General features: G+C 37.1%; 1 protein-coding gene across 1 annotated transcript in view; it reads right to left on the bottom strand.

The window, feature by feature from the left end:
* The window catches only part of LOC104586265 (putative serine/threonine-protein phosphatase 2A regulatory subunit B'' subunit TON2), a 38,881-nt gene extending 25,649 nt beyond the window's left edge, over positions 1–13,232 (bottom strand). Inside the window, exons 1-5 of the mRNA XM_010243441.3 lie at positions 13,214–13,232; positions 12,808–13,136; positions 4,940–5,031; positions 4,520–4,582; positions 4,078–4,176 (exon numbers count right to left, since the gene is read on the bottom strand). Coding sequence (XP_010241743.1) covers positions 4,078–4,176; positions 4,520–4,582; positions 4,940–5,031; positions 12,808–12,946 — 393 coding nt within the window. The 5' untranslated portion in view covers positions 12,947–13,136; positions 13,214–13,232. The remainder of the gene's footprint in view (positions 1–4,077; positions 4,177–4,519; positions 4,583–4,939; positions 5,032–12,807; positions 13,137–13,213) is intronic.
* Between the last annotated feature and the right edge of the window lie 1,327 nt (positions 13,233–14,559).

Below are 14,559 nucleotides of genomic sequence, written 5' to 3'. Positions count from 1 at the left end.
AACAGAACCATGGTCTATAGGAATCAGTTGGAGAGGACTACCTTGATAAAGAAAGATACCAAAAACTGGTAGGGAAGTTGATATATTAGTCTCTCACTCGACCAGATATTGCTTATGTTGTACATGTTGTCAGCCAGTTCATGCACTCTCCAAAGATTCCTCATATGAGAGCAGTGGAAAGAATTCTTAGGTACTTGAAGACTTGCCCAGGAAAAGGAATTCTGTTCAAAAAACACAATAAAATTGAAATTGAAGCGTATACTGATGCAGTCTGGGTTGGCTCTGTTGGAGACAGGAAGTCTACTTCTGGGTATTGCACGTTTGTTGGAGGAAATCTGGTTAAATGGCGAAGTAAAAAGCAGAATGTGGTTGTTAGATCAAGTGCAGAGGCTGAATATCGAGCTATGGTTCATGGTGTTGCTGAACTGTTGTGGCTTAGGACCCTTCTTGGTGAGCTCGGGATAAAGGTCGAGTGTCCTCTCAGGCTGTACTGTGACAACAAGGCTGCCATCAACATTGCAAATAACCTAGTGCAACATGATAGGACGAAGCACATTGAGATTGACCAACACTTCGTTAGAGAAAGAATTGTCTCAAGAGAACTCTGCATTCCTTATACTCCTTCCGAGATGCAGATTGCAGATGTGTTAACTAAAGGACTAGCTTCAACGAAGTTCTTAGACTTACTTGGCAAGCTAAACATGACTGACATCCATGCTTAGCTTGAGGGGGAGTGTTGGTTCGGCTGTTTTTAGTGTTTATGTTAGTCATATTTGTGTCTTAAGTTCTTAGTTATTGGGCCTAAACTTGTTTAATGTTTCAGTTGTTTTATTTGTCTAGGTGTCCCATCACTAATCAGGGGCATTCTAGTCCATTCATGTAACATTATTTTATAATCATCTATATAAGAGTGTAGGGCCGGCTGAAGAGAAATAGCTGCCTTTCTCAAATCTTCTCTTCTTCTTCTTCTTCTTCTTCTTCGGCTGCTGTATTCCAGCAAACAGTTGCAGTTGAAGACTGAGATGATCCTGAGGCTCCAACTTCACACTCTAACTGAGCTAAGGCAGCTCTGACTGCAGCTAATGCATCTAGGGATGTGGGTTTTGCAATAGAGGAAGATGCACAATCAGTAGTAACTGCTGCATTGGCATTCCCCTTCTTATTATTGAATCTTGCTAGAACAAGATGAGAACACAACTTCCAACAAGTGTCTCTAGTGTGCTTTGGCTTCTTACAATGATCACACACCATATCCCTCTTGTCTTCCCTTTTCATTTCCCTCTCCTTATCACTAATAGATTTTGACTTCACTGCTGCCAAGGCTAATTCCACGGGTGGAATTTGTAGCATAACTTTCCTTCTGCTCTCTTCCCTATGTATTAGTGAATAGGCTTGAGACAAGGTGACACTGTCCCTAGTGAGTAACTGTTGCCTTACAATATCGTAATCTGAATTAAAGGGCTGTGAGTAGGTTTCCTTCATATTTTCCTAGATTTCCTTAGCAGTAGTCTTCACCCATAAGTAATTTCTACTGATGTGTGGCCACATAGAGTTGCAAAGCCAAGTCATCACTAGATAGTTTTCTTGAACCCATTTTGCATAGGTTGAGTCTCCCTTTGCTGGTTCTTTAATGTCTCCAGTTACATATCCAAGCTTTCCCCTTCCCCCAATGGCCACCATGGCTGATTGGGCCCATTCCAGGTAATTTGTGCCATCAAATTTAACAGTAGTGATCTGAAAAGTATTATCTGACATACTCCCAAACCCCATGGATCTTTCTCCAAAGGATTTTGGTTCCTTCTCACCTATTTCCATACTGATCACACCACAAAGACCTCAAAAAACTCCCTTAACAGATCTGAAACACAACTTTAACAGTAATCCAGTACAAACTCCAAGACTGAACTACTCCCTTAACAGTCCAGAACTGAAAACAGGACAGAAGAAATAAATGGGATAGGTCAAAAACACTAAACTGACCTGTTCTCAGTAGAAACCCTAGAATCAGTCTAGAGAGAAAAGGCAAAGACCCAGACGCTCCTTCCAGAAGGTTTCAATATCTTCCTACAAGCTGCCGATCTCATAAAGTGACCGTTTTTAACTCAGAAACCACTGGGCGCCAGTACCAATTGAAAGTTTAGCCCCAAAAACCTTAAACTGATCCAAAAAACTCTGATTCTTCCTGGTTATTGGTGATCTCCAAGATTGCAGATCTTGGGCAGCAAGAATTTCTCCAATCAACCTCCAAGAATCAGGCAAGACAGTCTAAAGAATCCAGCCCTAATGCATCCTCATGTGGCCGACTGGAAGAAGCCTACATAGGAGCCCTAGCAAGCCCTATACCTGGTTCTGATACCAAGACGGCGGGTGCTGTTCTCAGTTGATCAGAATTTTGATGTAGCTTCAGCAGGAAAAACAAAAGGAAATAACAGAAGAAGAAGAGAGAAGGAGAAGAGAAGAAGAAGAATGTGAAGAAGAAAAGGGCGCAGAATAGAATTGGTTTCTGCCGCCCAGAATTTTAATTTATATGCTTCTATTAAAACAATAAACATAAAGACATATATGCCCCTGCCACCCAACACACTCCTTAATCAATAATAACAGAAATAATAATAGGCCCAGTAAGGCCCAGAAATACTAATAAACAGAAATTATAATAAGCCCAAAAAACTAATAACAAGTAAATAAAAGAAAAGACAACTGATAATGGCAGGGACTTCACTAAAATACTAGTCTATTTCTCCACAGAGAGCAATAATTCCTCCCTCCTCATTCCAAAAAACACCTCCAAATATTTGGTTTTATGACCAGAAAGTACACCAATCGTAAGGAAAGGCAGGAAAGAGGGAAGAACAGACATTATATCCAAGTAGGAGTTGTTCTTGGGTTTACGCTCATGTCCTAAGAAAATCCATGTATGCTTTTGATAGTCAAATGCCATAGTTTGTCCGAATCTCTAGGAACTGGGCTTTCCTTGTCGTTAATTGCTTAGAATTTCATTAAATCAAGTAAGTAAAAAGATCAAGTGAAATAAAAATACAAGAGAGATATCAACCCCCCCCCCCCCCAACTGAGAAAAAAGAGCTAGTCTTACAGCCTCCCCAAACTTGCAACCATCACCAAAAAAAGGTTTCTTTTTTCTTTTGATAAGCAAAAGAAAATTTTTCATTGAGGAAAATAAAAATACAACGAGGAAGTGTTAAGGCAACACCTAGAGCAACTCAGAACAAAAACAAAAAAGATAACAAGAGCAACATTGGCCAAAGGGGTATGAGACCCAGCACAAAGATTGTCTATGAATTCCCTCTAGCTAGAACATTAGGAAGGGCATGCATTGATCTAAGGTCCAGCTGAATATAGAATTCAAGCTAGGGGCTAATAGCCTCCCAATCATGAACAAGAAGCTTCGAAGGACCTACCAACTGTTTGCAAGTTCTTTTCCACCACTAAGTAATGATGGACTGAGCTTTTATGAGCTCACAAACTAGTTAAACATCTGACTAGGCCAACTGTGTCAATGAAATTATTCTTGCAACAATTCAAGCCATATATTCCAGAAGTCCAAACAAGTAGTGCTGAAATGCACAACAGAAGACATAATTATACATTTTGCAATTGAAATTTGAAAAAAAAATGCATAACATGCTTTCAAGCAAAAAATATATATATACCAGAATATGACAAGAAACAGTAGTGCATGGCAGACCATTTGAACTATATTCACATGACAGCTCTATGGGTAACATATGGGGCAGCCAAACCATAGAATTGGAATTTTTGCCTTCTTCATACTAATAACCAACTGCTAACAACTTTAAGTATCTTTTCCAAAAATAAATGTAAGCTAACAATAAATGTTTGTAATGGTAGAAATTTCAAACAATCTTTAAGGTGAAACACAGAGCAGAACAAAGTTAGGCCATGATTTAATTTCTTAGCATAAAGACATCATTACAAAATAGAACCTACAATTCCCAAGTCTCAGTACTTGAAAAAGGAACACTGAATTCCAACAAGCAAATTTAATATGGCATGGCCCAAAAATGAAAGTAAGATTCCTTGAAAGGGTATGCAAACCTTCTCAGCACCAGTAGCATCATCAATCACACAGTTTTCTCTTAAGCATACCCACATAGCATCTAAATCATCAGCATTAAGCAAAAGATCTGATTGTTTCTGCCAGCAAAGCAAGGAATTTAGGGCCAAACTGTCATAAGATTTTCAAAATAATAGTTCATAAAAGAAAATAAAGCAAATAAACTAAGGAAATAAGTTTTTTTATTGTTTAAACAAAGAAAATAAATTAAAGAGAACTGCATTGATCTGGTGCAGTTAAGATCAAAAACTACATTTGGGACAAAAGATGAAATAGCTTCTAAGTTCTAAATGATTTTAAGTTCAGACAAAGTGTTGTCTGGTAAAAAGACATCTGCAAATAGCAAAGTTTGAAATTCATATGAAAACATCAGCAACAATAACAATCACAAGCTGGAAAATAAAATCAATTACAGAAAACTACCTTCAGAAAACGGTACTTTGCAAGTCTTTGGACTCTATGACTGATAGATCCCTCTTCAGGTTTCTGTATCATATAAAAATGAAAAAAAAAAAACAAAGAACAAAGAACAATTAGAAACAAAATGATAGAGGTATGATATATAAATGGTAGTTACAGCAATGACAGTGAAGATCCTACATGTCTGTTCAAAGATAACATACTGTATGCATTTGTATAGAAGTCAAAATTAGACATCAGAATTAAGACTTCACTAAAACAAGGATTCTGACAACTCAGGCTAGGAGAAAAGAATGTAAGGACTAATGTATTTATTCCATCATTTTTTCCATTCCAGATCACTATTTTAATATAGAACATATTATACACTCGTGCAATAAAGATAACTATGTCAACCACACAAGTAAAAACTACAGTGCATGCCTTTCTGTAGAAGCTTGGGATAGATCTAGCTTCAGCATTCTTCTGCTGCTTCTCCTTGAAAATTTCAAGCAAGATCCTCTTTGTTTCAAGCTCTGTCAAACGAGAACAGCAATGTCCAGAGTTAGGTTGTTAGATAAGAGGATTTCATATTCCATTACCATCATTATACACAAGCATGTCTTGAGTTGACATAGATGCAAAGGAGATGATGACAACAATACCAATTAATGAGACAATGGGTGCCACTGCTACATGAAGGAAAATTACTGTAAGGGGAAAATGTAAAATTGGAACAAAATTTAAAGATTAACAACCTATAATTTTATTTCTTGGAATAACTACATCCAAAGCTAGTAACTGGGAGTGGTTTTTTCCCCTTTGTGGTAGCAGGTCCGCCCCCCCCCCCCAATGTGTTTGGACAGCCTCTTCACTGCTACTTCGCCAAGATTACCAAAGAGGAGCGGAGAATTATGTGGAGGTATACAACGCTGTAGTATTGTGGTAATAAGAGACATATAAGCACCTTTATTTTTTTTTTTTATAAGAACATACAAGCACCATTATTGAGAGTGTTACTTTGAGGGTATCACATTAACCTTGAACCTATTTAAGCCGTTCACTCTTAAGGACATAACTAGAGGTTGGTATTGGATAACTAACTTGCCTTCAGCTAAACCTCAAATTAGCTTGCTGTGGAAACATCCAAAAATGAATGAAATAAAGTTAGATTTTGATGGGTGTAATAGCAGGAACCCTAGATGGTTAGGAATAGGGGGTGTTTTCTTAAATGGCAATAGTGATATTGTTGCACCATATTCAGGACCAGTGGGTCAAGGAAATTCAACAAGGGCAGAGTTACTGGCAGCATTACAAGGACTAAGATTGGCAAAAGCATTGAGTTTCACAAGCCTCATAGTGGAAGGAGGTTAAAAATTGTGTTGTGGTGGCTGAAAAAAGAGAAACAGATACCATGGCCTTAAGAGAACACAATGAGGGAGATCAAGGAATTAATAGGTAATAATGGAGATCCAGTTGAGCCAGGCATTTAGATCATCCAATGGTTCGGTTGATTCCAAGACAAAATAAGGGGTTGATAGAGAGCAACTATTCTGGGGTGTGGTGAGAAATTTGTAATGTAAAAAATGTACATACAAGTTTTTGGGAGGCTCAACGAGACAACGATAGGTTCTTTCTTGGGGTACCTAGCACCCAGTGTTTTCAACCCACTGTTGACCCGGCCAGTTGAACTGCTCGAACTGTCACCTAGGCAAGATTCTAGGTCTGGTTTGAGTAAAACCCGGAGGGAGGTCAAAACCCGTCCAACCCGGACAGTTGGACCATTGACCCGTTCGATCCAATGACCGGGTCATGGGTTGCACACTAAATGTATATGCAAACTTCGGGAGGCCATAACTTTGCACTCTAATGTCTGACTGAGGTATTTTTTTATTTTGGGTAACTTTTCGAGATCTCTGTGTTGCTATTTTCGCAAAAAAAATCAAAAAAACAAAAAAAAAATTTGCCTCAAATTGCAATTTTTAATATTTTTTCACAAATAAAAAATTTAAAACTGAATTAAAAAACATAAATTAAATATAAAATAATACATATATTACATGTAGAACATAATTATACATTATTCATTGATAAAACACATGTTTATACATATCTATACACATATATACATGTATATACATATATATGTTTGAATTTCCATATGGCTGATGTGGCACGATCTGACCCATTCAACCCAGACAATCGAACTAGTGACCCACGACCCAGAGGCAAAAACTGTTCGGCCTCCAGGTCGGTTTTTAAAGCATTGCTAGCACATTCTGTTGCACATATTGTTAATTCATTTTTAATAAAATTGACTATCAACGATAAAAAACTACATTCAAAAGCTTTTTTTAGATAATGTCCTTGTATGAAATCTCACATTCACTTTATTAGAAGATCGGATGATGACAACAAAAAGATTAGAACACAAATATGATGTAAGGATGTTTATGAATTTTAGGAGATGATGTTTCCTTGAATTCAACCATGCCCAACAAACTGTTATTTTTATTCAAAGCTTTACACAAAGGTCCATGTGGGATCTCAACTTTAACAAGGTGTCAGGAATCAGGATCAAAAAGGTGTATAGGTCAATTGGCTGAGAGCTTCCATTTCAAATCATAATCAATGCATGACCAAAGGACCTGATCATGGATTCCATATAAGTAAAGGAATGCCATCCACCAACATTTCTGCATCTTTGGGAAATTCCATTTGATTAAAGGAATATTATAGGATGCTTACATCCATTATCCATTATTTAAAAAAAAAAGAACAAATATGCTGTCAGGACTCCAGTCCAATAATCAAAACTCAAAAGATGTAAAAATAGATAAAAAATACATTGACAAAGAAAATATTTGTAGATTAAATTGTCAACCAGATACTACCATGTGCTTTTGCATTTGTGACCTATAACTAATGGTAAATAAAATGCATCCGCCTTGGCTTGAGTGCCAACTTCACATTTTCTAATGTGTTATGTAAAACCCAAAAAAAACATAGATTTGAATGGCACACAAAATGAAGTAAAATGGAGATAAAGAGAAGATAGAAACAGAGCACACACAGATTTACATGGTTTGGCATATAGCCTATGTCTATGGGTGAAGGAGGACCAGAAATTCACTATAGAAACAGCAATGGAGATTACAGAGTTGTGTAAACCCTCTTTCACAGAAACCCTAAACTCCAATATACCCAATCTCTCAAACTCAACTTCTTTTCAAAGCAAAAGATACATAAAACAGAAAACTCCCAAACAACATAACATATCAAATTCGGGTTGGACCCATAAGCTGAACATGGATCAGATCCATACCACTATATGCTTCCACCATAAACCACTATGAAATTTTGCCTTTGGGTATTTCTCAACTTGATTCAGAATGAGTCAAGAAGCGGGTTGCAATAAAGAATTCAAGGCACAAAAACAACACGATGAATGTGGCAATTTGGATGTCATGATAAGCATGTATGATATCTTACTCTACCATATCCAATAGACATGAAAATCAAAGAAAATTGGTTGTGCATCTTTCTAGTTATCCACAATCAACAAACAAGAGACTCAAAAAGTTAAAGGGGGGTGCAACAAATTGTATAAGTCGTTATTAATAAGCATACACTCCGGGATTCTAGTTGGGATAAGGATCCATAAACCAGCTATGTTCTTTCAAGCTTTTAGGTTTGTATAGTTAGAAGATGTTTTGATTACAAGAAAGGGCCATTGATTGGTGTAATGGTAAAATCTTGGGCTGATAAGCATGGTAACATGGGTTTGCATCTGAGAGTTTCCACTTTGTAAAACAAAAAAAAAAATGCCAAGGTTAGGTCCATATCCAGCCCACCCCTCCCAAAAACCCCAAATAACTAGGACAACATTGGGTAATGGGAACAAGTATGTAAAACTAAGGAGCAGGGTGGATTAGGAATTGGGAATCTAATCAAGAGGAATACGGCTCTATTAGGGAAGTGGCTCTAGAGATTTCCTCTGGAAGGAGATAGGCTGTGGCACAGGGTCATTGAAAGCATCTTTCTAGTTATCCACAATCAACAAACAAGAGACTCAAAAAGTTAAAAGGGGGTGCAACAAATTGTATAAGTCGTTATTAATAAGCATACACTCCAGGATTCTAGTTGGGATAAGGATCCATAAACCAGCTATGTTCTTTCAAGCTTTTAGGTTTGTATAGTTAGAAGATGTTTTGATTACAAGAAAGGGCCATTGATTGGTGTAATGGTAAAATCTTGGGCTGATAAGCATGGTAACATGGGTTTGCATCTGAGAGTTTCCACTTTGTAAAACAAAAAAAAAAATGCCAAGGTTAGGTCCATATCCAGCCCACCCCTCCCAAAAACCCCAAATAACTAGGACAACATTGGGTAATGGGAACAAGTATGTAAAACTAAGGAGCAGGGTGGATTAGGAATTGGGAATCTAATCAAGAGGAATACGGCTCTATTAGGGAAGTGGCTCTAGAGATTTCCTCTGGAAGGAGATAGGCTGTGGCACAGGGTCATTGAAAGCATACATGGATTAGGAGAGAATGGTTGGGATGCAAAGCTGGAAATGCACATTTCTTCAAAATCCCCATGGAAAGCAATAATATAGGTACTTCCATCCTTAAGTTCAATTCGTTTTGATGTGGGCTGTGGGCAGAAAACACTGTTTTGGGAGGATCATTGGGTCAGTGATATGCCTCTTTGCCAACAATTCTCAATACTTTACTCCCTTTCAACCTATAAGTTTGAACCTATTTCCAAGTTTGGTGTAACCTCTCCATCTGGGGTTAATTGGGATTTTGGGTTCAAGAGGGGTCTTAGGGACAATGAATGTGAACCACTCATTTCTTTGCTTTCAGCCTTGGACACTATATTTTAGGACCAAAATAACACCTGATGTTAGGGTTTGGATCCCCTCCCTTGACGGCTTGTTCTCTTGTGCTTCCTTCTTTAATCTTTTAGTCCTTTCTACTCCCAGGGGGAGGGGGTAGTTTTTCCAGTAAAAGAAATCTGGTGTAAACCTATCCCTCCTAAAGTGCAAGCTCTGTGTTGGGAAGTGTTCCTTGATGAGATCAACACCTATGGCATGTTATAGAAAAGGAGGCCCAATTCTTGCCTCTCTCCTCATGTGTGTGTTTTGTGTAATGCTAGTGGTGAAACTTTACCTTACTTATGAATCTCCTGTCTTCGTGTATTTTGCATTTGAGAATATTTCTATTCTCTCTTTGGTTGCAAATGGGTTCCCCCACAAGAAGGGATAAGTTTATTCAACTCCAATTTCCTAAGGCTCAAGGAAAAGAGAGGAAAGATCATGTGGACAGTAAGAGCAACATTGATTCGGACGATATGGGAAGAAAGGAATAAAGAATTTTCAGTGAGAAAAGCATGTCAAAGGAGGAGCTAATGGAAACTATCTTAGTGAGAGCTGCATATTGGGTAAAAACACTGGAGCTGTTCAGAGTTTTTTCAGTCAATGACATTATTAGAGCTTGGTCTGAAGTAGTGCAAACAGGTAGACACAATGAAGAAGTGCAAATGGATTGGAACCCAGCTGTTAATAAGCTGAAACTAATTTTGATAGTAGCTCTATGGGCAACCCGGGAAGAGCAGGCAGGGGGAGGGGGGGGACGGATTAGAGATCATCAAGGATTGGTGGATGTGATGTATTCAGGTCCAGTTGACTTAGGAGATTCAGTCAAGGCAGAGACCTTGACATTGCTTCAGGGATTGAGATTAGCACGACAACTTGATCTCAAGGAATTGGAAGTCGAAGGTAACTCACAACTAGTAATTCATTGGGAAAAACAACTCAAAGCAGCACCTTAGAAACACAGGCATGCTTTTAGGGAGATCGGTATCATTGTGGCAACTAAATTCAAATTTCAACTGGGTGAGAAGAACTGCAAATGGGATTGCTGATTTTCTAGGCTTCTAGCTAAACAGGGAGTTGACAGACCATATCTATTCTGGACTAGCCTGTAAACTTTTGGGTTGTAATCATCCAACAGTTGTACCAATTTATAATCATTTAATTTAATGAATTTCTCTTGCTGATAAAAAAAGGGAAAATTCCAGATTAGTACCCTGTACTTTGGGTCTAGTGCCACTTTGGTCCCCGAACTTTAAAACGCGACAATTTAGTACCCAAACTTTCAAAACGTACCAATCTAACACCTGCCATTAACCAGTCGTTAAGTGCCATTTGAAAAGACACAAATACCCTTCGAGTGTCATCTAATTCTCTTTATCAAGCATCCAAACATTGACAAAAAATGAACAATCCCAAATCCTTGCCTCTTCTGTTCAAGAAAGCTGGGGTCACCAGAATGCCCACTAAGACGTAACCCCAACTTTCTTGAATAGAAGAGGCAAGGATTTGAGACTGTTCATTTTTATCAACATGTGGATGGTTGATAAAGAAAATTAGATGACACTCAAAGGACATTTGTGTCTTTTTAAATGTCACTTAACAGTTGGTTAACGGATTGGTTAACGACAGATACTGGATTGACACATTTTGAAAGTTCGGGTACTGAATTGCCACGTTTTAAAGTTCGGGAACCAAAGTGGCACTAGGCCCAAAGTACAGGGTACTAATCGGGAATCTTCCCTAAAAAATGACCTTTTTATATGATTCGATTCCCAACCAAACAACCCCTCAAAATGTCAAAATTCATACACATGCCCTTTGGTTAAGGCATGTCTGTACAAATTAAGAAACCAGTGCCTCTAGTTCAAGGCTAGGCATCATTATGAGGCACAATTGACTATTTTACAGGATCTATAAATACAGTGGATTATCTCAGTAATTTTCAAGATAAAACATATTCTAGCTAGGGGTGTAAACGGATCAAATTCGAATCGGATCAGGCAATATCCAAATTCGAATCCGATTAGAAAACCCGACATCCGAATTCGATTTGATATCCGACGGATATTGAAAATTAATATTCGAATTCGAATTCGATTAATTAATTATTTTAGATAATTAATATATATAATAAATATTTTATTGATATAAAGTATATAAATATATAAATTATTTATATAACTTAATTATTATATATAAATTATATAAAATATTTTATATATTATATATAAGAATTAAATAATTGGTCAAATTCAGATATTTACCGAATCGAATCAGGTCATATCCGAATTCGAAGCCGCTTAACAATTCGGTAAGAATAGGATATCCAAATTCGACTGATTAGATATTCGAATTATCCGAATTTGATTCGATTATGTCGAATATCGAATTCGAAATTGGATTTTTGAATACCGTTGACACCCCTAATTCCAGCAGAACCAATTTGTAAAAGTGGAAACTAGTTAAAACTATTTTTGGTGTACCGCCCTCTAAAACAATGGGTGTTCCTAAAGGGAGAGGAGTGAAATCCATAAATTACTAACTAAAGTATCTTATTGGAAACCCTAACAGTACAATTTAAATGGCCATAATAAATATGGTTAGGGATATTACCTTAACTGGGTTAGTTTCTTATTGGAATCTTCAAGTGAAAAATTGGAGAGAAAGCATGTATTTGTCTGTGAGTGTGAATTTACATGTCTGTACTTGTTGTAATTGGTGAGATTATTAATGAAGAAGAATGTAGATCCACCTTTGGAGGTAATCTGCCCTCAAGTGATCTGACAGAATAGCCTCAGATGTTATCAATCTCATCTCTACTTTTATTTTCAGTTTTTTTTTAAGCCAAAGTTGCAATGCCTAAATTTAAGCAATAAACTTCTTCACTACAAAAATTTCAAGTGATACAAATACCACAAACTAGTTGAAAATTCTACATGACTCAAAAACAAACAACCGGAAGATAGTTCAAATTCTGCACGCCTTCATAACCCATCGCAAGTGAAAAACCAACCATCCAAATGACATTAAAAAAAAAAAAAAAAAAGAAAAGGTAAAAAATAATTCAAATTCCGCATGCCTTCATAACTATTTAAAAAATGATCCATCAACTTCCCTGAAATGTAAAATGCATATTCTCTATATAATGATACGCTATGCTCCCCAGTCCCCCCCCCCCCCCTCCCAATGCGTCAAATAATTGCCGCAATACAAAGTACATTCAAGTTCAAATTAAGCTCATTATATTTACAGCAAATAGCTTAACAGTTTTTTTTCGGCAGAATAGCAATTTGCAGATAGCAACATAAAACTATCGAATTAATAGTGATCATTTAGTATCCTCAGTGCTTAAGCATCATGTAATTTAGATATGAGTATGACCAATGATTTTGTTTCAAGTTTAATTTAGCAATGCAAGAGGAAAATAACTGACCCATCAGAGCTTCAGAGCCGAGTCCAGCGCCAGATCCAATGAACCGACGAAGATTTCGGACCCACAACATGGAGGACGCTGAGGGTATCTTCCTCTGCGTTGCGTCATGGCCTTCGCCATCGCTGGAGCCGCTATACATTCTTTCCCTTCTATCTTCGTTGATGCTCCCCAACTGCGTTTAGACTTTCAGGGGAATTTTAGTATCGCAGAAACCATTTAACCAAACACATTAATGGTCCAGACCCCTTGGCTCCATTGATCTGGTTCTGCACAGCTTTTTGGCTCGATAGCAACAGAGGTACAGAACTACAACTTGGAAGGGAGAGGACCTGGGAAGTGGGAACAGCGAGTCAGCGACAATAATAAAAATCGAATCTTTGAATAAAATTGCAACCCGCCATTGCACCTTATTCCAATCCGACAGATTTTAGATTATCTCTCGCGAGATTGGATCGTGAATCGGTTGTACAGAAACATAACTCTCTGCATTTTTAATTCGGTTGGCGCCTGGCGTTGCGCTGCGGAACACGAAAGCAAACACGGCAAATAAAACAATACACGCTTAGACCTGTTCATGGGCCGGGTAGCCCGACGGCCCGGCCCGGCCCGGACCGACCCGCACCCCGGCCGGGCTTGGTCATATAATTAGGCCCGCGGGCCTGACCTCGGGCTTAATACAGTAAGCCCGATTGTGTTTCGGGCCGGGCTCGGGATTTGTCAAAAAAGCCCGGCCCGACTCAGTATTATATATTTTATAAAATATATAATATGTATTTTATATATTATATAAAATATATAAATAATATAATATTTATTAAAATATATATTTATAATTTAATATATATATATATATATATATTATTCTTTTCTTTATAATTTCAATCTATCTCTCTCTTTATTCAGCTGCTTCAACATTAATAATAATAATAATATAGGCTAAATTTCAGGCCCGGGCCCAGGCTCGGGCTTTGGGCTTTTTATGAGGGCCGGGCTCAGGCCCAAATTGTAGGCCCGATGGTCGGGCCGGGCTCGGGCTCGGGCCTTAAAAAAATTTGTTAATACACAATAAAAGCCCAGCCCGGCCCATGAACAGGTCTATACACGCTATCAATCGAAGAAAAAAAGGGTAAATTACATGGACCCCCGTACTATGGAGTAGTGACAAAGCAATGTTTCTTAACAGAACAATTTTCATAATCAAATTATCCTTGAATGGTGAGTTAAAAGGAAAAATGATCAGTTTTTTTTTTTGCAATTTTAGTGTTTTGTTATAATTTTTATTATTTTTATAATTTCTATTTTTTTACATTTTTCTATTTTCTACAATCTATATTTTTTTTATATTTTTTGTTATTTATTTACAATTTCTGTGTTTTTTATAATTTTTTGGTGTTCTTTCTACAATTTTTATTTTCTGATTTTGTTTTTCAATTTCTATAGTTTCTATAATTTAAAAATAATTTTTAATTTTGTTTGTAATTTCTATAATTTTTTTATATTTTTGGAATTTTTATGTTTTTATGCATTTTATATTTGAAAATATTTTTTGAACTTTTTCCTTTTTTCATGTCTAAATAATAAAATGGTAATATATTAACACCCGTTAGTCTGTTAACGTCAATTTAATGACATGGTGAGTTTTACACATTTTGAAAAGTTGTGGTGAATTTAAGAGAAATGTTGAAAACTCACGGTGAGTTTTAGACATTTTCCCCTTTTTATGACAAAGATCAAAGAACCCTTCGATTAGTG

Source organism: Nelumbo nucifera, chromosome 4 (genome assembly GCF_055504915.1).
Source record: "Nelumbo nucifera cultivar China Antique chromosome 4, China Antique-T2T, whole genome shotgun sequence".
In the NCBI taxonomy this organism is placed as follows: Eukaryota; Viridiplantae; Streptophyta; class Magnoliopsida; order Proteales; family Nelumbonaceae; genus Nelumbo; species Nelumbo nucifera.
Note: the sequence above shows the minus strand (reverse complement) of the source record. Positions and strands in the feature narration are given on the sequence as shown.